Source organism: Vulpes lagopus, chromosome 2, assembly GCF_018345385.1.
Source record: "Vulpes lagopus strain Blue_001 chromosome 2, ASM1834538v1, whole genome shotgun sequence".
NCBI classification, from domain to species: Eukaryota; Metazoa; Chordata; class Mammalia; order Carnivora; family Canidae; genus Vulpes; species Vulpes lagopus.
This window is the reverse complement of record NC_054825.1, coordinates 159,683,714-159,708,546: the sequence shown is the minus strand read 5'-3', so window position 1 is coordinate 159,708,546 and position 24,833 is coordinate 159,683,714. Positions and strand designations below refer to the sequence as shown.

Below are 24,833 nucleotides of genomic sequence, written 5' to 3'. Positions count from 1 at the left end.
ACATTAATGGTAGTCTCCTAGAGTTTTTCCTCTCCCCCACAGCTTTGAGATATAGTTGACAACACTGTGTAAGTTTAAGCTAGAGAACATATTGAGACATTGATTCATTGCAAAGTGATTCCCAGCTATGCTAACAGATAGCTCCTACTTCAGCTGTTCCCAAACTTCACCCCAGGTTAGAATCACCAGGGGGAATTTTTAAAACCCGTTGCCTGAGCCACACCCTATTCCAATTGAGTCTGGAGGTGTGAAGCCCCCATTCCCCAGCTAAGACACTACCACAAAGCCTGGGGACACTGTCACACCTTCAAGCCTGGCTCTTCCCAAGGTACATTCCCCTATAGCTTTAGCAAAGGAGTGTCTCCAGGGCCTTATGGGGCACGTGTCAGTGAGTGGATTCTCTGGCTTTCTATTGCCCATCTCTGAGCCTCATTCACTGTAGACTGTAGTGGTGGTAGCTCACCATTGGCTCCAGCTGTTTGACATTGACGGACCTTTATTTTTCTCTACTCCTGACATAGGGGTGGGCGAGGGGTTGAGGATCCCAACTGCTCTGACTTTTGTAATGAAACCCTTTTGGAGAGCAGATAAACCAACACAGGTAATACCTGATCATTATACAGCGTAGAAAAAGATGATTTTTCAAAAGAAAAATGATTATATGACTGCTTCTAGATCTTTGAGTTCCAAATGCTGTTCTAACTACTTCAATCATGAATGGCATAGTTTAGACCTGAAAGAGTTTAGTCTGCTCTGTGATGTACAGTCCCTCCCCATGAGGTTGGAGGGGAGATCACTTGCATGTTCCTATAGCTTCTTGACATCCCGTGGACCAATCTCCATAGCAAGGCTCTAGTTCAGCCTCCTGTGTGTCCAAGAAACCTCTCCTTGAACTTATTCTATTGTATTAATGGACTAAAATCATTAAAAAAAGCTAGGAGTCATATTTAATTTTTAAAAAGGGTTCTTTAAATATGAAATGAGGGGTACCTGGATAGCTCAGTTGGTTGAATGGCCAAATCTTGGTTTTGGCTAAGACCGTGATCTTGGGGTGATGAAACTGAGCCCCGTCACACTTTGCACTCAGCACAGAGCTTGCTTCAGATTCTTTTCCTCAAGTGCACTCTCTCTCTCTCAAGGAAGTAAATAAAATCTTTTTTAAAAATGAGGTGCTTTTCCTTTTCCATTTCTTGCTGTAGTATCTTCCTTGGAAATGTGCCCTGGACACTTTTTTCAGACAAGGAACAGAGTTCTTTTTTTTTTTTTTTTTTTTAAGATTTTAGTAATCTCTACACCCAACATGGGGCTCAAACCCACAACCCTGAGATCATGAGTTGCATATTCCACCAATGGAGCCAGCCTGGTGCCCCTGAGATCCTTCCTTCTAAACAGTTTGATATACTAGTCTACAGGTAAATAAATAACGCTTGAAAAGTTTTCAGATTGCATTCATGTATACATTTTTAATTAAATTATTCCAATATCTTCATAGGCCAGTCAGATATTTCCCAGAGACAATATTAGCATGACAGATTCAGAGATATCTGGAAGCCAGGGATGGAGATGGGCTGGCGCTCCTAACTCAATAACTAATCTGCGCCTAACACATGGCCTCAGCATCTCTGAGAGAGATGCTTAGAGGTCATGCCCCAACCATTTTCCAGAACCAACTGGGCCATTCCAGACTGAGAATGGTCCTCAATACGCCAACATTTCCCAAGGAAGAAAACAGCCAGGGGGGGCACCAGATCACTCCATCCATCTTGCCTCATCCCAGCAGTCAGCACTCCAGTCTTGTATGATCCTCAGGCTTTCATTCTTCACAGCTGGGCCCTCCAGCCTCATCACCATGTCTGGGGCATAATTCTGTTTCGTCTCCCTGTGAATAGTAAGAGTTAGGTTTTGTTCTCTCATGTTTGGTTTTCTTCTGAGGTTCTAGAGAATTATGTAGAACCTCGAGGACAGAAATTCACTACCCTGGAGACTGCTCTGGTCCCATACAGTAGACTGAGATGAATGGTGCTGCTCCTGGGAGTCACAGATGGAGTCCGAGGGCTGCAGTTCAACCACTTACTGAGTGTGGTATGAAGCCTCAACCAGCCCAGTGATTCTGTCCCCTGTTACTCATACTCTGGTGGAGTCTTCTCCCTCACTATGGTTGGTCTACGTGACCAAGAGAGTAAGGCAAAAGTGGTAGATGCCACTTTCTACAAGAAGTAATCAAAGACTAGGGAGTCTTTTTTTGGGTTCTCTCTCTCTCTCTCTCTCTCTCTCTCTCTCTCTCTCTCGGAGAAAGCCAGGTGCTCTGTCATAAGCAGCTCTACAGGGAGCATTGGGGTCACCTGCCAACAGCCAAATGGTTTCAGCGTCGAAACCGATCTAGTCTCCGTCAAACTCTAGTTGGTGGTTCATCTGATGAATGGCCATTCTCTGCCTCAGGTCTGAGGCATTCTCTCTGGTCTGCCTCAGGAAAGACCATGAGCTAGAGCCAGCCAAACTGCTCCCAAATTTCTGACTTTCAGAAATTTTATAAAAAAATTCATATTACAACCTCCACCCAGAACCCACTGCTGACCAAAGACATCGTGGTGTCAGGCACTGTGCCATGTCCTCACAGACAAACTTCCTTCTATCCTCACAACACCTCCATGGAGGAAGCTGCCATCCCATTTCACAGATGGGGAAACAGACTCAACAAGGTAAGAGAACTTGTTCACAGTCATACAGCTGGTAAGTGGTGATTAATCAGTTAGAACCAGGGTAGAAGGTGAAGGATAGATAGAAGTTAAAATCAGATGGGAGACTCCAGGTCAGTTTTCCCATTAGGCACAGGCAGGGCCTAGGGGTATGATCAGCCACATTAAGGTGAGTATAAGTCCTCAGGAAATGAGAGATGGACATTAGCAATATCTGCACTTGCTTTTTGGGTCTAGAGTCTCCCTCTTTACGAAAAGCCTTGCTTGTACTGCTGTTTCTGCATGGGAATCCAGTAGAGACTTACAAAACAACCTTCTTTTTCCTCTTGTGCTGCTGGAAGGCCTCCCGCAGGAGCAATATGCCCCTGAGCCCAATGTCATTCTTGCTCACGTCTAGGTACCTCAGGCTCTGGTTGTGGAGGAGCATGGAAGCCATAGCCTGGCAGCAGAGAGAGGTGAATAGGCACCTTTCCAGCCTGCGGGGTGGAAGCAGACAGGAGACAAGTCACCATGCCCCACACCGGAGAGCTCAGCCAATCCTAACCCCAGAAATCGCACCCACTGGAATGAGGCATTTTATTCTAAACATGTTTTTAAGAACCTGCTATGTGTGCATCGGTTTCTTCGTGTCATTTCAGGCGACTGTCCAGGGTAGGCTGTAGGTCCTAACTCTGAGAAGTTATGAGGTATATAACCTCTTTCAGAAACAGATTGTCACAGTGGATTAGCTTTGTTCATTCAAACACGATTTATTTAGCACCACCTGTGTACCAGGCACTGCCCTGGGCATTGTTGACACAACACTGAAGAAGACAGCATCTCTGGCTTCCTGGTACTCATAGTCGATTGGGGGTAGGGGAGGAGGCAAGTCCCCAAATAAATGTATTTGAAGAGCATGGTTTCACTATTTCAGTGTGCCAGCATTCTGGTTCCTCCATAAATAGATCCCTCTGCCCTCACAGTGTTTATGGCAAAGCTGGAGAGGAAGTTCTAGAAAGGAGCTGCATCATAGAAGGGATGCCTATCATAAATTTAGAACAGGCATAAAAGAAGTAGTACTGTGTAGGTGAGCAAAAGGTACAGAAAGGGGGTGATTTGGGGGTCCCATTTTTATTTTTTTATTTTTAAAGATTTTATTTATTTATTCATGACAGACAGACAGACAGACAGACACACACACACACACACACACAGAGGCAGAGACACAGGCAGAGGGAGAAGCAGGCTCCATGCGGGGAGCCTGACGTGGAACTCGATCCCGGAACTCCAGGATCATACCCTGGACTGAAGGCGGTGCCAAAAGGCTGGGCCATCGGGGCTGCCCTTGGGTCCCATTTTTAAAAATTTTTTTTATTTGAGAGAGAGAGCCAGAGCACAAGCAGGGGGAGGGGCAGAGGGAGAGGAAAAAGCAGACTCCCCACTGAGCAGGGAGCCTGATGGGGGGCTTGATCCCAGGACCCTGGGATCATGATCTGAGCTGAAGGCAGCTGCTTAACTGACTGAGCCCCTGGATCCCATTTTTAAAAAAAGATTTTATTTATTTATTTATTCATGAAAGACAGAGGCAGAGACACAGGCAGAGAGAAGCTTCATGCAGAGAGCCTGACACAGGACCCAATCCCAGGTCTCCAGGATCACGCCCTGGGCCAAAGGCAGGCTCCAAACCGCTGAGCCACCCAGGCCTCCCAGGGTCCCATTTTTGAATGAAGAGTAGAATCTCCCCTGGAGCAAGGCAAAAGGACAGGCAAAAGAGAGAGCCATGGGGGGCCCTGTGTCTCCTACCTGTGCATCCTCTGTTTTCTTTCTGATGGCTTGCCTCCCCTGCCCTGTGAACTCCCACTAGCTGATAAATGACAAGCTGGAAACTGCTGTTCAAGCCAAAACTACAAGGGCATGCATTCAGCTTTGCATTGGTTTATAAAATACTGACGCTGTTTTCATCAGGGAGGCACCTGGTGCTCCCTTAGTGCACCAACCAAAACATTCCTTAACCTTGGTTACAGTGACATAAATCATTTCCTTTCAACAATAGAAGGAGAGTTGTTCTAAAATAATTCTAATTATAAATAAGACTCACAGGTATGTGAGGACTTTTTTTTTTTAATGAAGAGAATAAGCAATAGAAGTCTGGGTTCTTCTTGGGAAAAATAAAGATATAGATAGCTTTTCTACAAGACTAGAATGCCACAGAATTAAGATCAAGAAGTTTGGGATGGGGTGGTCCATGAATTTTATACTCAGCCAAGTTGCTGCTCATCTGTGAAAGTAGATTTAAAAAAGTAGTCTCACACATGCAAAGGCTTTGAGAACACTACATAAATTCTCATCTGGAAATTTGTTTAATCCTTGAAAATATATTTTGCTCAGTCTAAGAGATAAATCAATGTTTAAAACCAAGATTAAATTTCTGAAGAAAAAGAATCAGGAGCTCGGGCTCCTAGCTGGCGCAACTGGTAGAGTATGTGACTCTTGATCTCAGGGTTATGGGTTTGAGCCCCATGTTGAGTGTAGAGATTATTTATAATAAAAATTCTTTTTTAAAGATATTTTTTAGAGAGAGAGAGAGAGCATGTAAGGAGGGACAGATGGAGAGGGAGAGAGAATCTCAAGCAGGCTCCATACCCAGCATGGAGCCTGACATGGGGCTTGATCTCATGACCCTGAGATCATGACCTGAGCTGAAATCAAGATTTGGGTGCTTAACCGACTGAGTCACCCAGGTGCCCTAAAATAAAAAATCTTTAAAAACAAACAAACCATGGATTATAATGAAGACTAAATTTCCTTGGACTAGCTAATTATCAACAAAAATGAAGTCCATTATCAAGACTAATCCTAAGAAGTTAGAGATGTAACATAAAGCAATGATTTTAATTACCTAGACTTCAAACCCAGATTATACTAATAGAGAAGAGAAAATGTGGGCAGAAAAGAGGCAAAACCATTTCATCCACACATGTTGGATCCACAACATCCAGAGCTGTTTCCAAATCTTTCCCAAATACTCAATGAAACCATAATATGAATTAAAAATAGGATGATGCTTTTCAAATTGCTGGCTAGCATGCATGTTGGCATAGAGACCATTTAGAAGAAGAAGAAGAAAATTATATGTAAAAAAGAATCCCTAAGTACAAACATCTATTTCAGAAGACCAGCTATCTCAGTCATCATTCCATAGCCAACAAATAAACTCTTCTGTCTTTTACTGAATGGAAGACTATTCCCTAGAACTGTAGTCCTCAAGTGCAGCATACATGGGAGCCACCTGGACGTGCAGGTTAAGTAGTCTGTGGGCTCACCCCTAGAGCAACACATGACCCAGCACCACCACCTTTGTGTCCCCATCCAAGGAACTGGAACCAGGATCTCCAAGAAACACCTGCACTCTTATTCCCTACAGCATTACCCCCATAGCTACCACACAGAAACAGCTTTCATGCCCACAGCAGATGAATGGATAAAGAAAATGTATTTACACACAATGGAATATTATCCAGTTGTAAGAAAGAAGGAAATCCTGCCATTTGTGACATCATGAATGCATCTTGAGGGCATTATGCTGAATGAAATAAGCTAGACATAGAAAGGCAAACACTGCAGTAATTTGCATCTCTAACAACTCCTGGGAGAAAGAAGTTCCCAATCTGAGGAACCACTTTCTGAACCACTGCACTGAAACTGTCCAGTCCTCCAACTAAATGGAGGGAAAAACCTGGAAGTGCAAAAATCCTTTCCCATATTCTGCTCAGAGAATTTTACAGACCATTGTTGCAAGAGGAGCATGAGTAACTTACTCCAGGATCTGGAGGCCAGACTCAGACTTCTTGAGGGCCTCAAAGAGCAGGGTAACTCCATCATCCTTCAGGGTATTAAAGCCAAGGTCCAGGCTTCTTAAATTTTTATTTTTACCCAGAGCAGAGGCCATGTCTTGACAGCAGTCCGAGGTGAGGGCACAGTTTCTCAGCCTGCAAAGAAACATGTGTCAAGAAAACCAACCAAAAACCCTTAGATTTTTACTCCTTTCCTGCCCCTCATTTTTTTGGGGGGGCATAACAGTATTATTGAGATATTAATAACATACCCTATCATTTGTCCATTTAGATTGTACAAATCAATGTCTTTTAGTATATTTACAGAGGTGCACATTTGCCACAATTTTAGGACATTTTCATCACCCCCAAAATGAAAACCCTGTATTCTTCTAATTCCCAATTTTGTTCCTCAGCCCACCCCCAACTCCAGCAACCACTATCTGGTTTTGGATATTAATCCAAAGGAACTGAAATCAGGATCTCAAACAGATCTAAAAAAAAATACGGTGTCTTTCATTTACCATAATATTTTCAAGGTTCATCCATATTGTAGTGTGTATCAATATATTGACTCTTTCTATGGTTGAATAATATTCCATCATATGGATACACCACACATACATCAGTTTATCAACACTTGATGTATTTCCAATTTTTTGGCTGTTATAAATAATGCCGCTATGAACATCTGTGTACAACTTTCTAGTGGGAGTGTTTTTATTTCTGTTGTGTATGTATCTAGCAGTGGAATTGCTGATTTATATGTTAGGTCTACATTTAACCTTTTAAGGAGCAGCTAGACTGTTTTACAAAGCACCTGGACCACTTCCTGCTTAACTTTGGGAAGCTAAAAGTATAATGGGTTCAGGGGATATATATATTTTTTAATAATAAATTTATTTTTTATTGGTGTTCAATTTACCAACATACAGAATAACACCCAGTGCTCATCCTGTCAAGTGCCCCCCCTCAGTGCCCATCACCCATTCGCCCCCACCCCCCCGCCCTCCTCCCCTTCCATCACCCCTAGTTCATTTCCCAGAGTTAGGAGTCTTTATGTTCTGTCTCCCTTTCTGATATTTCCCACATATTTCTTCTCTTCAGGGGATATTTTGTGCCACTTTCTCATTTCTGGTTTTATGAGTCAGCAACTTTATGGTTTAAAACCATCTGAGTTTATTTTCTGTTAATGATAGATAAAAGCACCTTACATTGGTGCTCTGAGACCAGTTTCATCATAAATGGGGTGGTCCCCCACACTAAGAAACAATTCTCAGACACCAATAGAATCTGAGAATTCAACTCAATTCTACTGATATCTACAGATCATCAGATTGGGCAGGTTAAGGGCTCAGTCCTACAAGACTCCTCCCACCTCACTCCCCTTAGACACTAGCTGCAAGCTCAGGCTGTGCTTCTATAACCTGGAGCTTCCAGTGCCTCCTCCAACCCAGGAAGCCAATCACCAGTCAGGTTCTCATGACCCCCTCCTTGGATTCCATTAATTTGCTAGAGTGGCTCATAGAACTCAGGAACCCATTTACTCTTCACCATTTTATTATAAAAGGATAGAACTCAGGAACAACGGATGAAAGATGCATAGAGCCAAGTATGGGGAGAAGACACAGAATTTCCAAGTCCTCTTCACATGAGCTACTCTCCCTGCATCTTTTTGGTGTTTACCCATCCAAAAGCTCTCAAATACTGTCCTTCGGAGTTTATAGGTAGCTTCATTACACAGGTATGATTAATTAAATCATTGATTATGGGTGATTGGCTCCATCTTCAGCCCCTGTCTCCTTCCCAGAAGTTAGGGGGAAGGACTTACACTTCTAACCCTCTAATCGCAAAGCTGGTTCTTGGGGCTACAAGCACCCAATCTTGGGTGCTTTCCAAAAGTCACCTCATTAACATAACAAAAACACCTTTATAGCTCTCACCACTTAGGTATTTCCAAGGGTTTAGGGAGCTCTGGGCCAGAAACAGGAAGACCAAATACATATTTATGTTATAAATCATAATATCACACATCCTGACGCCTAAGGGAAACCATTTAAAGAATTCATAATAGGGATGCCTGGGTTGCTCAGTGGTTGAGCATCTGCCATCTGCTTTCTGCCTTAGGCTCAGGGCATGACCCCAGGATCCAGGATCGAGCCCCACATTGGGCTCCCTGCATGGAGCCTGCTTCTCCCTCTGCCTGTGTCTCTGCCTCTCTGTGTCTCTCATGAATAAATAAATCTTTTAAAAAAAATAAAGAATTCATAATAGAGATCAGTGTACACGCACACACACACACATATACACATACAGTTTTCCTCAAACACTCTATTCTACTCTAGGGAGCCCCAAGAAGAGGGCATTTTGGAACTCACACCAGCCTCTGTAGAGGACACATAGGATGCTGTAAGGCACTACAAAGCTGTTTTGCTCCTTCGTCCTTCAAGGCATTCTCTGCCAAGCTCAGATGGGTCAGCATCTTATTACTCATGAGGGAAGACATAAGACTTTTACAGGAAAGCACCGTGAGGCCACAATTCTCCAATCTGGTGGACAGAAACACACAGATGGGATGCATTTAAATTCATGCCCATGACCAGATTTTCTTTGTTTCATACTGAGAGATGAACATTGCCATCTGGGATTTCTTTTTCAGTGTCAAAGCCTCATCACACCCTTGTTATCATCTCTTAGGGCTTCCAAGTCCTAAAGAAGAAAGTAGCAGTCTTCCTGTGAGGCTAGGGGAGTGGAGAAGATGTGGGTCAAGAAGACAGTTATAGGGGTTAGAAGGAAAGAGACCACCAAAGGCTAAAGAATATATAACAGACATCTGGGTGGCCCAAGAAAGATAGCCTTTCACAAGCTTAATAAAGACTCAAATTATCTATCTATAGGTATCTATTAAAAAGATGCTTTAAAGACAGGAACAGGCATTTATAGTAGAGAAACCAAAATGAATAGTAAGGTCATGAAAACATTTTCCTAGTAATGAAGAATATACACTTTAAAATAATGAGATACCATCTCCTGTTCAGTAGACTGGCAAAAAGAGTAGTGAGAATACGGCCAGTAACAATGCCCAGATGGGGACTCAGAGTTATGGGAATTGGTATCCACCTGTTGGTGGGACTGCAAACTGGTGCAAAGATGCTGGCCACTGGGGATCCCTGGGTGGCTCAGTGGTTTGGCACCTGCCTTTGGTCCAGGACGTGATCCTGGAGTCCCAGGATCGAGTCCTGCATCAGGCTCCCTGCGTGGAGCCTGCTTCTCCCCTGCCTGTGTCTCTGCCTTTCTCCTTCTTTCTCTCTCTCTGTCTCATGAATAAATAAATAAACTATTTTTAAAAATATGCTGGCCACAAGCTGGTAAAATGGTAAAATGGAAGATGGGTGCTCTCTATACTCAGAGATCCCACTTTGGAGTGTTCATCACAGCATGTGGCTGCATGCATGTGTGTACGTACAGACAGCATAAACCTCAGTGGCAGGTAGGATGGATACTTACATTGTTGCATATTCACACAACTGTGATCATTCATCAGTGAAAAGGAATGGGCTTCTGAACCAACTAAGTAGGAAAATGTTAGTTGATCAGAAAAAGAACTAGCTAAGGCTACTTATGTGAAATTCAAATCAGTGCAAAACTGTGTGATGCTCTTTTAAGCTGGCTATCGTGAGGGGTGGGGCAGGAATCAATACAACCTATGAGGAAAGAAAACTGTTGGTGAGGTTCTAGGTCATCAGCTGGAGGACAGATGCATTGGGCTCATTGTGTTCCATGGACCCATCTAGGTAATCATACCAGCCACAAGACTTAAGTTGGCACACTTTCCTCCATTATTGCTCTCCTCCCAGAAGCACTCCGTTCACCAAACAAACAAAGTCATGATAACAACAACAAGACTTACAACAGTCTCTCCAGTTGGGCCAGTGACAGGTAATATGCCCCAAATGTCTCCAGGCAGCTACTTCTCAGCATTAGTGTCTTCAAGTGTCTGTTACTTCCAAGATCCCTGGCAAGATCAGCCCAACTTTTAGGGGTAACTGAGCAGTCTTCCAACCTATGGAGGCCACATAAAAATGCCGAGCCTGAGCTCCTGGGAAAGATGGTACCCGTGTAGCCACATAGATCCCATCTACTGTCCCAACATCCTTGTTCTTCACACAAGAGTGACTCCAGGGGAGATTTCCATCTTCTCCAGCTGGTAATCTTGCATCAAATTCAGCATCTTAGTCCCAAAGTATCAATAGTATCAATGACCAACTGGCATGGGTTTACAACTGGGCTCTAACTATGAACCAAGAACTCAATTCAGCCCTTGAAATAAATATAACTTCCTTTTACATTTACCTGCCAAGCAATCTTCATGACAAAGAACTGAGATTTCAGTCACATGTCACAGCTATTGTCTTGTCAAGTTAGGTTTCCATCTGAAGTTGACCTTTAGCCAACTACCATGTTGCTCCACCTCCAGGTCTGGCCACTTGAACCTTCCAGGCTCCACTCAGCTCTGACCCATGTGAAGGAGCAGAGCTGGCAGGAACAAGAGGCTGCGCAAGTTTTGTTGCCACAACGGAACCCACGGAAAGGCCTGTGGGGATGCTAAGCACTTGGGTGCTGGTAAATGTTTATGGACTCTGGAGAAGAATGCCCTGATGTGCCGTGTTTGCCAATGTCTAGTGTGAATCCTCCTTCGGTGGTTGATTTATGATGTGAGGTTGTTGAATGCACAGCAGAAGCACTGCACCTCACCAATGCAACAACTGTAGGAACACACAATGGAAGTTGGCAAACTATAGCTGTGGGCCAAGTCTGTTTGGCACCTGGTTTTGTATAACCTGTGAACTAAGAATTTTAAAAATGTTTTAAATGGGGATGCCTGGGTGGCTCAGAGGTTGAGTGTCTGCCTTTGGCTCAGGGTGTGATCCCGCGGTCCTGGGATTGAGTCTCACATCTGGCTCCCTGCATGGAGCCTGTTTCTCGCTCTGCCTCTGTCTCTGCTTCTGTCTCTCTGTGTCTCTCCTGAATAAATAAATAAAATCTTTAAAAAAGTTTTAAATGGTTAAAAAAATCAGAAGAATATTTTGTGGCACATGAAAATTAAATGAAATTCAAATCCCAATGCTCATAATAAAAATCAGCAAATTAGGGGCACCTGAGTGGCTCAGTTGGCTAAGTATCTGCCTTTGGCTCAGGTCATGATCCCAGGGTCCTGGGATTGAGTTCTGCATCAGGCTCCCTACACAATGGGGAGCCCACTTCTTCCTCTTCCTCTCCCCCACTGTGCTCTCTCTGTCTCTGTCTCTCTCTCTCAAATAAATAATAAAATATATTTTTTTAAATCAGCAAATTATACAGTAGAGTTATTAACAAATTGTATATTTCTTAATTATTAATAATAGATATTAAGTTGTATTATTAGCAGGTGCTCAATAAATTAATACAGTTTTATCGGAACACAGCCACATCTGTTCATTTACATACTGGATGGAAAATTTAGCCGTATAATGGCAGAATTGAAAAGTCATGACAAAAACTGAATAGTCCACAGAGCTGAAAATTCTTATCTGGCCCTTCATAGAAAAAGTTTGCTGCACCCCTGGCATCAAAATAAATTAGGAAGTCAATTGGAGAAGGACAAACATTATATGGTTTCATTCATTTGGGGAATATAAAAAATAGTGAAAGCAAATAAAGGGAAAAGGAGAGAAAATGAATGGGAAATATCAGAGAGGGTGACAGAACATGAGAGACTCCTAACTTTGGGAAACAAACAAGGGGTAGTGGAAGGGGAGGTGGGCAGAGGGATGCGGTGACTGAGTATCAGGCACTGAGGGGGGCACTTGATAGGATGAGCACTGGGCATTATGCTATATGTTGGCAAATTGAACCCCAATAAAAAATATATATATTAAAAAAAAAAAAGAAAACCAGGGCACAGCAAATATGGGAGAAACAGGTGTTAAAAAAATATATATATATAATCTATCAGATTTTGTTTTCTCATATGGTTTATTTAAGTCTGTACAATTTAACTTTTCAATAATGCTGTTTGACAATCGGCTCACAAACTCCTGCATTCTTAGCAATCGCTTCTTGTGAGCTGATGTGAGGTAGGTCAAGGTCACCACCGAGGCTCTAGTTTCTCTATCTCAGACACATCTAGGACACAGCCAAATTGTAGAGCATGAAGGGAATCCCTGGGTGGCAGCGGTTTGGCACCTGCCTTCAGCTCAGGGTATGATCCTGGAGTCCCAGGATACAGTCCCACATCAGGCTTCCTGCATGGAGCCTGCTTCTCCTCTGTGTCTCTGCCCCTCTCTCTCTGTCTCTCATAAATAAATAAAATATTTAAAAAGAAACCAAACAAATTGTAGAGCATGAAAAGGTGATATTTAGAACCAGGGAGTAGAATGGTGGTTGCCAAGGGCAGGAATGTGGGGGAAATGGTGAGAGGATGGTCTTCCAGTTGTAAGATGCATGAATTTTGGGGAACTGATGTACAGCTTGGTGGCTGTGGTTGACAATACTGTAGTATATATATAAATATATAAATTTGCCAAGAGAGTGGGTCTTAAGTGTTCCTCCCCATAAATGGCAACTACGTGAGGTGGTAGATGTGTTCATTAGCTTGATGGTGATGATTATTTCTCAATGTGTATGTACATCAAATAATCACATTGAACACCTTAAAAAAAGCCATATAAAATGAACAATAATGAGACCCAAAAAAAAAAAAAAAAAGATAACAGGCAGACTGCACATGTAATCCTACCTCTGAAAGAACAGTCTGGTTGCCAGGATCTTTTCTCAATCTCAGGCCCATCTTACCTCAGACACTGGAGATAGCACTGTGGGTATTTTAAGGCTGTGCACAGAAACTCCATGGCCTCACATCTCACTTCTGTGCCTTGTATTTCCAAGCATCTCAGATACCAGTTTTCCATCAAAACTTGGAGTAAGTCTTCATTCAACATGGAAGTATTCACACGTCTAAAGCTAGAGAGGTAAGCAGTGCCTCGTTACGATAAGATCTCATCAGCCAATAAGTTCTTTTTTCAAAAACAGCTTTATCGAGGTATAAATAAGATATCAATAAATGCATCTATCATTTTAATGATCACAACTTGGTGAGTTTGGACATATGCATATACCCATGAAACCATTGCCACAAAGTGGCTAATTAGTCTTCCAGCTTTACTGAGATGTGATTGACACATAACATCTAAGTTTAAGGTGTACGACATGTTGATTTGATACTCTAATATATTGCAAAATGATTACTGCCTTGGCATTGGGTAACACCTTCACCCCATTACAAAATTATCATTTTTTTGTGTGAGTGATGGAAACACTGAAGATGGACTCTCAGCAGCTTTGGAGTATACCATATAGTATTGTTGACTACAGTCACAATGCTGCATATTAGATCCCCAGAACTTACTCATCTTCTACCTGGAAGTGTGTATCTTTTGACCAGTATCTGCCTATTTGCTAATCAGTTCTAGATTTGATTAATCTTTGAATACATGAGAGCCTTTCTTTTGAGGTCTAAAATGGGTTCTCAGCTCAGCCTGGCCTCCCCAGTTGGGTGACTTAATGTAGGTCACTTACCTTCCAAAATTCAGTTCCGAGTCCACAAGAAAGCATGATGCCTTCTCCTTAAGATGGGTGTGGGAATTAATGTACATGACACCTATAACTGGCTCTGCATAGTGCTTGATGTACAATAGCCACCCAACAAGTGGGAGCTAATAACAGTCACCATAATAACAGGAGAAAAAAATAGGTCAGACACTGGCTAGGGGGCCACATGTTGTCTAGTGTGCTATTTCAAGGAATTTTGGGTATTGGGTTTCTGGATCTTAAAATCCACAGGGAGCGAGAGTATAGTGGAATGGCTTTAAGAACAGACTCTAGAGCCAAGATGTTCAGTTTAAATCTGTATTTTAAGTGCATATCCAGTTTGTTCATCCATGAAATGGGGAAACCTACTCCATTTGTATGTCCTTTGTTTTTTTTTTTTAAGATTTTATTCATTTATTCATGAGAGAGACAGAGAGAGAGGCAGAGATACAGGCAGAGAGAGAAGCAAGCTCCATGCAGGGAGCCTGATGTGGGACTCGAACCGGGGACTCCAGGATCACACCTTGGGCCAAAGGCAGACACTCAACTGCTGAGCCACCCAGGCATCCCTGTATGTCCTCTTTGGAAAAATGATCTCCCTAATATGTGGAATCTAAAAACAAAAACAAAAACAAACAAACAAAAAACACCCACAAACTCAGAAAAACAGATCAGGTTTTTTTGTTTTGTTTGTCATCAGAGGTAGGAGATGGGAATCGGGTGAGGGTGGTCAAGAGGTACATGCTTCCAGGTATAAGATGCAAAAGTAAAAAAAAAAAAAAAAAAAGATGCAAAAGTACTGGGGATGTGATGCATAGCCTGAGGACTGCAGTTAACATGGCTGGATGGTGTATTTGAAAGTTGCCAAGAGAGTAGATCTTTCTCACCACAGGGAAGACAAACATTTGGTAGCTCTAGGAGATGATGAATATTAGCTAAAGTTACTGAGGTGATCATTTTGCAATATATGTATATCAAGTCATGATGCTATACACCTTATACATACACAGTAATGTTTATCTATTCTTTCTCAATAAGACTAGAAGGGGGGGGAATGATAAACATGGATGCTTTCTGCAAGTCTACATGAGCAGAGAGGGAGGTAGAAAAACGGGATGGCAAATAGACTATTTCAACAGAATCCTTTCCAACCAGTATCTGTTTTATTCGCACATTAGTTTTTGCAGTTTACACCCAGGATGTCTCAGAGCTGCAGAAAGGACCTTCACTGAATCAGCTTCCATAACAGTGTTTGTCACAGCCAGGACTTCCAAATTCTCATGGGTCCTAACCACGGAGCAGAAGTCTTGCCACCAGAGAAAACACTGATTGCTGCTTCCTGGTCTGTGTGCAAGGGAGAAAAGAGAACATGGCTTGTCATTAGAGATTAAACTTGAGAAAATCCACTTGGAAACTCAGGGCTGGTGTTCCTGACCCTGGTTGTGATCACAATGATCCAGTAAGACTCCCCCATTGAAAAAAAAAAATGCCCAGGAGAACTACTGCAAGATTTCTCATTTTATTCCAGGAAGACTTATGACCTTTGGGAAGGACACCTAGATTTTCTTATGACTTTGGAAGAAAGAAAATTGTTTTAATCACTTAGGATTTATATGGGGAAAGAGATTAAATTATATCTGTAGCCTATATTTTTAGTCTTTGCTTATAAAATTGTTATTAAAAAGAAAAAACTCTACACAGAAGTAAAATAAGGGAAAAATTAATCTCCTTCGGCACAGTGAATGCAGGAAAAGAAAATCCACAGCTGGACCAATATGTGATATAATTTGACTTGGGAAGCACCTGCTGATTTTCCCCTGTGCAATCTTTTCAAAGAGGCTCATCAAGAGACTCCCATGAGTTTTTTTGTACAATGCTATTTGTATTATATAGTTGGAAATAACTCAAAAGCATATGGAGAACTGATTTCATAATCTCCAGTACACCTATATTTAGAAGACTTTAGTAGACCTCATTGAAGAAGGTGTACACAAGCATTAAAATATTTCTAAGACATAGAATAAAAAGGAAAATTTCAGAATACTTATGCTAGCATGTTATTTTTGTTTAAAATGAAATCCCATATAATAAAACCATGTGCTTTTCACACCCATTTTAAATGCAAACACATAAAAATAATACCAACTCCATTTGGAGTGGGGGAAGTGGATACAGGTGGTCAAAGGATACAAACCTCCAGTTATAGATGAATAGATTCTGGGGATGTAATGTCCAGCTGGATGACTATCAATAACAATATTATACCTGAAAGTCACTGAGAGTAAAAGATCTCATCACTCACAGACACAGATTGTAACTAGGTGAGGTGATGCATAAGCATTTTGTAATGTATACATATATAAAATCACTACATTGGGGCAGCCTCGGTGGTGCAGCGGTTTAGCGCCACCTGCAGCCTGGGGTGTGATCCTGGAGACCAGGGATCGAGTCCCACATCAGGCTCCCTGCATGGAGCCTGCTTCTCCCTCTGCCTGTGACTCTGCCTCTCTATGAATAAATAAATAAAATCTTTTAAAAAAATCACTACGTTGTATTCCTTAAACATACACAATGTTATACAACAATTATAGCTCCAAAAAAGCTGGGCTAAACATACCAGCTCCGTTCAAGAACTGCCACAGAAGTTATCAACACAGACTGACCAACACAAAAGAAATTTCTCATCTTTTAAGAGTTCTGCTAATTTTAAGTTTTATGATTAATTCAGATTTAGATCAAGACATTATGGTTAGACTTTGAGGTCTTTGTTGGGAAGACCAATATGCAATAATAGCAAGTTAGATATCAAGCTCTTGGCATGCATTCTCCTCCCCAGTTGAAAGTACTTGGGGGCAAAGGGGCCAGTCAGATGTGATGTTGTGGAGCTGTTTGGAGCTGCTTTTATAAGTTGGAAGTAGACATAGAATTGCCTGTCCTATGTAGCCATCTCATCCATAAAATACTAAGAATCCCTGGAGAGCAATTTGGTGCTATCTGTGATACAAAGTTAAGATGTGATGTGTCCACCTTGTGATCTGGCAATTCCTTTTCTAAAAACATACCCTAGCACAGCACTCGGCATTTTTTTTTCTGTAAGTGGTCAGCTAGCAAATATTCAGCTTTCATAGATCAAACAATTTGTGGATATATCCCAACTTGGCCACAGCAATATGGTAGCAGTTGAAACACTGTCACAAGCAAGCGTGGCTGAGATCTGATTGAAATTTACTTACAATAATGAACAGCAACCTGGGTTTGCTTACCTCTGCCCTGGAGAAAGTCACATGTGCTGGAGAAAGATGGGCATTGTTTGATGTGATGACGCATCACATAGAACCGAGATGTTGCCTAACTTCAGAAGAGGTCCCTTTATTTATATAGCCATACATCAGACTGACGTATGACATTTCAAAGGAACCTGACAACAACCCATCAACATGCTTAAGACTTATGCCATCTTTCATGGGAAAAAATGCAGCTGGAAGAGATTGTGGCTCCTTTATACAGAGAAATGAAGGAATGAGGGGAGCACTCTAAGTTTGTAGCAAAAAAGTGTGCTCTTTCCCATGCCTCCAATCCCAGGGGTCAGTCTAGTTTTCTGGCTGTTCATCACAGCCAGCAGAGGTCCCATTTCAGTTTAAGTGTTAGCTTCAACCAGCTGTGTGACCTTGAACAACTTATGAATCTATCTGACCTCCAATGCTTCGTGGTGTCCAATAGCCATTGGAAGCAACAATTCACATCAAGTAAACATACCTGGCACTGTGTCTGGCACAGGGAAAAAGCTAAACAAATATTAACCAGTATGAAAACTGTCTGAAAAAGTGATTAGTCAGTACTATCTGTCACTTAAGAAAAGTACATCCACTATATTTAAGTATAGATCTTCTGAGAGAGTTTCAGTTGGGTGGTGGGAATAATATAGTAATTTTAGCCATATTTATTGGTAGGAACTAAAGGCTGGGACATGTTTGGTGTGTCATACGTATGGTCTTATTTAACCTTCATAAAAGGTTAAATGCCCCCTTGTGGGGCATGTACTATTTTTTAAAAATTATTTACTCATGAAGAAACAGAGACCCAGAAAATTTAGGAATTGTCCAAAGACACACAGTTTGGTCCCTGGAAGAGCTGGGCCAAACTCTTGCCCAGGAAGCCAGAACACCCACTTCAGATCACAATGGGGAACAGGGAAGAAACAGTGAACAGAAACGGTGATTTCAAGATGTTTGATAGGAAAACAAGGAGGGAGATGTAATAGTCCCTTCATGAGGCCATGTAGTTTTCAGTTTTTTTCCCCCTAATTAAAGATGGAAGCGATGTTTTTACACTGAAAGGAAAGCTCCCCTGGAGTCGTGCTGCCCAATATGGTGACCACAGCTATACATGGCTATCCAAACTTAAATTAATTAAAGTTAAATAAAGTTTAAAATGTAGTGCCTCAGTCACACTAACCATATTCCCAAGTGTTCAGCAGTCACACGTAGCTAATGGATTTCCACCATCACAGCAAGTCCCATTGGACAGCACTTCCCTAGAGACTAACAAGCTGGTGATACATAGAAGTGGGGGTGACAAGTGAAGCAAGGTCCCCTCATTTAAGGGAGGGGAGGGAATGCAGAAGAGAGATAAGGAAGGTAAACAAATCATTTTGCTTTTCCAGGATTCTCCCAGCTTTAGCATGAAACTCTCTATCCTAGGAGCAGCTCCCGTCCTGGTTTTAAAACTGAAAGTGTTCTCTGTAAGGGACTACCTCAGGACAGCTGGCCATCCTGGATGCCTGGGGGAATGGTAGACAAATTTCCTGGGAAGGATAGGCTGCCCAAGGAGGGATGCAAGCACTTACTCAGTGGACTGGAGGGGATCCGGGTTGAGTGCATACAGTTGAGTGATGGTCAGGGTAATAGTCAGTTCTAGATTCCGCAAATGTCGACAGTGTTTGAGGCAAAAAGCAGATGCTTGCATGTCTTTGTTCCTGCTGATGATCAAAGCAGCTTTCTGACAATCACTTAGGATCTGACTCACAAATGCCTCCTCCTGGATTTCATGCAGACAGTAGAATAGCTGTGGGATGCCATGGTGCAGGGTTGGTGGGCCACATTCATATGGCAAGGCTGCAACTTTCAGCAGTTTCTTCTTATTACCCAAGGACAGCTTGCATCGGAAGGACTTCTCTGCGGCTAAACTGCACTTTTCATTTAAAAGGCCAAATAAGAAAAGCCCCATCTGAGCAAGATAGTTTTTCTTTCTTCCAGGATATGCTATGAGGCGTATGATTTGAACACGGTCCAACACCCAGAAATTTCTTAGTCTTTGTGGGAAGCAGAGAACATACAACAAGGCAGCAAAAAACTCCTGGAAGCTCAAGTCGGCAAAAGCATAGTAGTCTTTGTCACCTGCAACCCTTCGAAAAATATTCACATGGAGAAAAGTAGCAACAGCGGTCTCATCCAGCTTGGCCTGTTCAAAGTCTTTCATGTCAAACACCCATCGCATGTTCCACATACCTTCTGCAGCCAAGTAACACAGACCTCTCAGTTGTTCTTGGTGAGTGTTACTGGGAAGGCTTCCAGCTTTGGTTGGAAATAAGCTAGACAGATACTGGACGAATACAGCTGTGGCATTTGGATACGCCTGCACAAGATCTACTCCTTTCTCCATCTGCTGTCTCAGACAAGAACACACCATCCAGCAAATCACAGGGACCTGGCACATGGAGAAGAGAATCGTGTTTCCCATGACAAAACTCAAGGCTTCATCAGCCTCCCTCTTGTTTCTGAAATATGTTCTGAAATACTTGACTTTTTCCACCATACTAAACCCTGTAAGTGTTATAAAAGAGGGATGTTTTAGGAAGGGCTTAAGTTTCCTCCAAGATGTGAACCTCAGGGTGATCAGAAGGGTGGCCTCAGGAAGCATTATTTTGCTCAGCAAACTGGTCAGAAGGACAGACCCAGGCAATTTCTGGCTCCAGTCCTCACTCAGGTCAGCTGGTCTATCTGTGAGGGTCAATGTTACTTCCTCAAAGCCATCAAAGAGGAGCAGAAGTTGGTCTGGTTTGGACATAATCTTGGACATGAGAGCCTGTGCCCTGGGCCATTTATGAGCAATCAGCTCTGACAAGCTCTGCTCATCTACCTGGGCCACTTCCCGGCAATGGAAGTAGAAAGCATACCAGAACTTGTGGCTGTAGAACTTGTTTTTTGCCCACTCCAACATCACCTTTCTGGCCAAGCTTGATTTACCAACTCCAGACACTCCCTGTAGGACCACAGTCTTGGGTTGTCTACCTTGAGGTCTTTTGGGAAGAAAAATACATGGTAAGAACCTCTCGTGTCTCTCTATGTCTTGGTAGAAGAAGTCCATATGGTTCCCAGGCCAAGTGGTCTTGCTCTGTATCATGGAATACTCATCAATCATATACAGTTTGTATTCCTGTATTTTATCTAGATTAGCAAGGTGGGAGAAATACAGGGTACAGTGTCAGAGTTATTTGTGAGAACCAGTCAAACAAAAAGAAAACTAGCCTTGATGTCTACATTAAGCCCCATGACACACCTGCATGCATTATGCACTTTTCCAGACAGCTCTGCACCAATTAAGAAGCTGTGAGTAAACAGAGAAGTCAGCTTGAAGTGGTTTAAACAGAGAAGGTCTACTTTTGAGTTAAGAAATATGGGGAGGAAAGGGACGCCTGGGTGGCTTGGTGGTTGGGTGCCTGCCTTCAGCTCAGGGTAGGATCCTGGAGTCCCAGGATCGAGTCCTGCATCAGGGTCCCTGAGTGGAGCCTGCTTCTCCCTCTGCCTGTGTCTCTGCCGCTCTCTCTCTCTCTCTCTCATGAATAAATAAATAAAATATTAAAAAAAAGAAATATGGGGAGGGATATGTAAAAATTAACACATTTCTATAAGTCTGTTCTTTATGCTTATTGCCTCATGAATAGGAGATTGCTGTTGTAGTTATGTTATTGTTATGTAGTAAGTTATATTTGTATTCAGAGCAGAAATAGTGGGGAGGAGGGACATGCTCAGAGCTCATGTCTACTTCCATCAGTACAAACTGAAGCACTCAGGAGACTTCTACTTATATCCGATGGTCTAGAGCCATCAGATGGTTAATCCCAACTTTATGGAAACCTAGGAAAAAAGTATTTCACTTAGGACCATGTACATTTTACCCCTAAATAAATTGGATTCTGTCAGCACATGAGATATGGAGTAGGGAGTTAAAAGGAGCTGTCATGACCTTCATTTCAACCTGTGATCCACTACCCCCTCCCCTCGACAGGAAACTGCAAATTAGACATGATGACTGGCTCCAACTTTATTCACTCTACCTCTAGCTGATAAGTAGAAGGGTGCTTACTACAAGTTCAAGATCAACTTACTTATTAGCTTCATGAGGGTAAGCAAGTCATAGAACCTCTAAGCCTCCAGCCTGCCATCTCCAAAATAAAGCGGGGTTTATGACTCTGGCTGAGACTATGGTGTCAGAACCATCAGCCCTCCAGTAATTTATTGAACAGGTGAAATCTAACTGTGCTAAGGCTGGAACTGGGGATCCCACATCCCACTTCCTGTGTGCTTTCACAACAAATTTGAGTGTTGCCCTTGGGCTCTTGGCTCCTTTTGACCTCATCTCTTCACACAACCTGACTGGGAAATGCAAACTCAGTTCACATGAACATAATTTGAGTTCTTTCTAGAATCGAATTTTTGATGTTCCAGGATGGTGGAGCAGGGAAGAGGATGGATTAAGGTATCTGTTGTATTTGCCTGCTTACTAACCATTCCCATTCTGGCATAGCACTCCAGTGATTCTTTGGCGAACTACCCCTTGCCAGGCCTTGTTTTTAAGATTTTATTTATTTATTCATGAGAGACACAGAGAGAAAGAGAGGCAGAGACACAGGCAGAGGGAGAAGCAGACTCCATGCAGGGAGCCAGACGTGGGACTCGATCCCAGGTCTCCAGGATCAAGCCCTGGGCCAAAGACAGTGCCAAACCACTAAGCCACCAGGGCTGCCCTAGGCCTTGGTTTTTAAATTGAACTATGGCTGGCCTACCACCAAACTCTCTTTGAAGTATGCATGGGCCAGTCTTAACCAACCAGAGCACTCCATCATTTCATTCATTGTTGAGCTTGTGACCTCAGTTCATTCAGCTGAATCAGTTCTAGGACGAATGCTAGAGAAATGAGAAAATACTCTTTCTGCTGATGATGCTAAGCAGGTACAATGTATATGTAGGGTAGCTGGTGGTCAAGATGGTCAGTGGGAGGGGAGACCACTCAAGACTGAGTCCTACAGAAGAAAAGGGAGCCAGGAGAAGGACAGAAGTGATGTCTTGATATCACTTGATGCTGCCAGCTGGGTTGGTGGCTGGACTTCTGAGTTAGGTACATCCACAACAACTCTTTTTTTTCTTAAATTCTGATTCATAGAAGAGATGCTGACATAGTAATTTATAATCTGCCTTGCCTCAGGAATTGAGCTTCTCACCCCAACCCACAGCCCACTTTCTTCCAGGTTTTGTCACAATGCCAGCACATACCAGATTCTCCTTCCTCCAAACTCACTGGCATTTCTCTTGGGTTTGAGTCCTCTAGCTCCAGGCTGGGTAGAATGTCTGGAATAGACAGGAAAGGAGACTGTTCCACTGGGATGATTGTTTCAGGATAGGAGCAGCCACACCATCCAAGAGTCCCATTCTCTCACCACCTTAGTCCAGGGAGAAGAAAATTGTCTAGACTCCATCATGTTAGGAAGTGAGAAAATGGTGCTCTTTTAGGAATGTACTGAATATTCAATAATACAAATTGATAGCTCATCCAGACACAGAGGTAGCAATATATACAAACTCACACATGCATATGTATTTGTAAAATATATGCATACTTTAATATCTATGCATGTGCACATATCTGTGTACATGTATATATCTATTTATGTGTAAATTTATATGTATATGAAAATAATGTGTATACACATACACATGTAATCATTGATTCTTCTTACTCATGTTATTTATGTTCTCTAAAATTACTGTGAATATTCAATTAGCCAGTTCTGCTCCCCCATGAATACAGGGTTAGGTTCCTGTAGCCTCTGCTTACATTTTCAAGTCTTCAATACATAACCATGGTCCATGTGTGTTTTTGTTTAAATAAATCTTATTCAATATATATTGTTGATTCATGAACACTGAACTCACAATCAACAGCACTATAAGTCAGGCCTGAATGAAGCCTACCCAACACATATATTTTCCCTGTAAGGCACAGCATAGCTCTTTTGTGCCTACAACACTAAACAGCTCTTCACCACTTCACTTGGAGGCAGGTTAAATAGCAATGTAACCAACAAGATACACAAAAACACAAAAAAAGTGGCACCAAATAGACCGTGGAAAGGACACTTGTTTATAGGATAAGTGCACAGTTAAGAAGGCAGAGCACTGCTTTGTTCAATTGCAGCTGGGAACATCTGTGTTCAATTTTTCTCTACCCTTCATGTCTATAAATGACTATGAAAGTGCCACAATCACTGATTTTGGAGTTACAAGTAAGGTTTAGTGAATAGGCAGATTCTCAAACATGGAATCCATAATTAATGAAGATAGACTATATAGAGATAGCAGATAAGCAGTATCTGGTTAAGTTTTTTAAACCATGCTAACATGATAGTCTTTGCCTTTTGGGGTCAGAGGCATCATCACACTCTACTATTTACCTTCTTGTTCAGGAGACTAACATGGGTGGCCAGTAAAGTATTTAGTTCTTTAACACTCAAACCCATCCCCATTTTGTATACCAGATTATTACTCACCATTTAGCTCCATTTGCACCCGAAGACACAGTTCCATCTGGTTCATCTTGGCAAAGATGTCATGAGTCACATCCCAAGCTAGTCGTCCAGGGAAGTATTCCATTAAGAGATGAACCACCTCCCCCCATCTGGCAGTCTTCACCTGGTCCCAGGTGATCTGGACAGGGCCAGGTCTGGGTCTCTCATCCACTAAAAGCTGCTTGAATGTTTGTAGCTCCTCCTTGCTTAAATAGACCATGTACAGCATGACCCCATTTTCAAAAGGGGAGGTGGAGGAGGCAGAGGACATCACGGATGAGATTAAATAACAAGGAGAAGAAGAAGAGCAAGAAGAGCAAGAGGAAGAACAGGAGGAAGAGCTGGAAGGAGAGCTGGATGAAGAAGGGCCAGATTTCTGATTCATTTCACTTATCTTCACTCAAGACCTAGAACCTTAGTGCCAGTGATCAAGACAACCAATTAGAAGAGAACAGACCAGACCTGTGAAGGCATGAAGATATAAGAAAATGAAAACTCACCCAAGAGGACAGATTTATTTAATTAATATTTGATATAGCATATAATGTATCAGATACTCTCCTTAGCTCCTTTCCCCCCTCCCCCATGATGTTCTTTCCCTTATGGAAAAACCAAGGGACCTGTCTAGTATTCAGGCTTAGTGTTTGGACTCAAATCCATTTTGTCGTTTCTATAATTGTTGCCATGTATTAGCAAGGTAGATAGCCAAATCACAGCACCTCTTTGTGCCTCTCTTCTCATCTTTGATCCTGGGACCAGAGCATACCTGTTGATGGGAGTGTGAGGATTCTCAGAGACAAATCTACAGGTACATTTGGACCTATGCCTGGCATATCATAGCTAACAATTATT

General features: G+C 42.3%; 1 protein-coding gene across 1 annotated transcript; it reads right to left on the bottom strand.

Annotated features, from left to right (window-relative positions):
- Positions 1-1,489: 1,489 nt before the first annotated feature.
- Positions 1,490-24,252, bottom strand: NLRP8 (NLR family pyrin domain containing 8). Its single transcript, XM_041733980.1, has 10 exons — positions 23,964-24,252; positions 22,690-22,764; positions 18,984-20,583; positions 15,311-15,481; positions 13,343-13,510; positions 10,419-10,571; positions 8,887-9,057; positions 6,494-6,664; positions 3,002-3,172; positions 1,490-1,879 (listed from the first exon to the last, which is right to left on the bottom strand). Exons 1-10 carry the CDS (start codon positions 24,250-24,252, stop codon positions 1,750-1,752), a joined length of 3,099 nt encoding a protein of 1,032 aa, XP_041589914.1. The 3' UTR covers positions 1,490-1,749.
- Between the last annotated feature and the right edge of the window lie 581 nt (positions 24,253-24,833).

Excerpts from the sequence above, each read along its gene's own strand:
- NLRP8 (XM_041733980.1), bottom strand. The coding sequence starts at position 24,252 with ATGTCCTCTGCCTCCTCCACCTCCCCTTTTGAAAATGGGGTCATGCTG. Across the intron at positions 6,665-8,886 it reads TGTCCTCTACAGAGGCTGGT|GCTGAGAAACTGTGCCCTCA; the intron begins GTGAGTTCCAAA and ends GTTTCTTTGCAG. Across the intron at positions 3,173-6,493 it reads TCTGGCCTCCAGATCCTGGA|GCTGGAAAGGTGCCTATTCA; the intron begins GTAAGTTACTCA and ends TCCACCCCGCAG.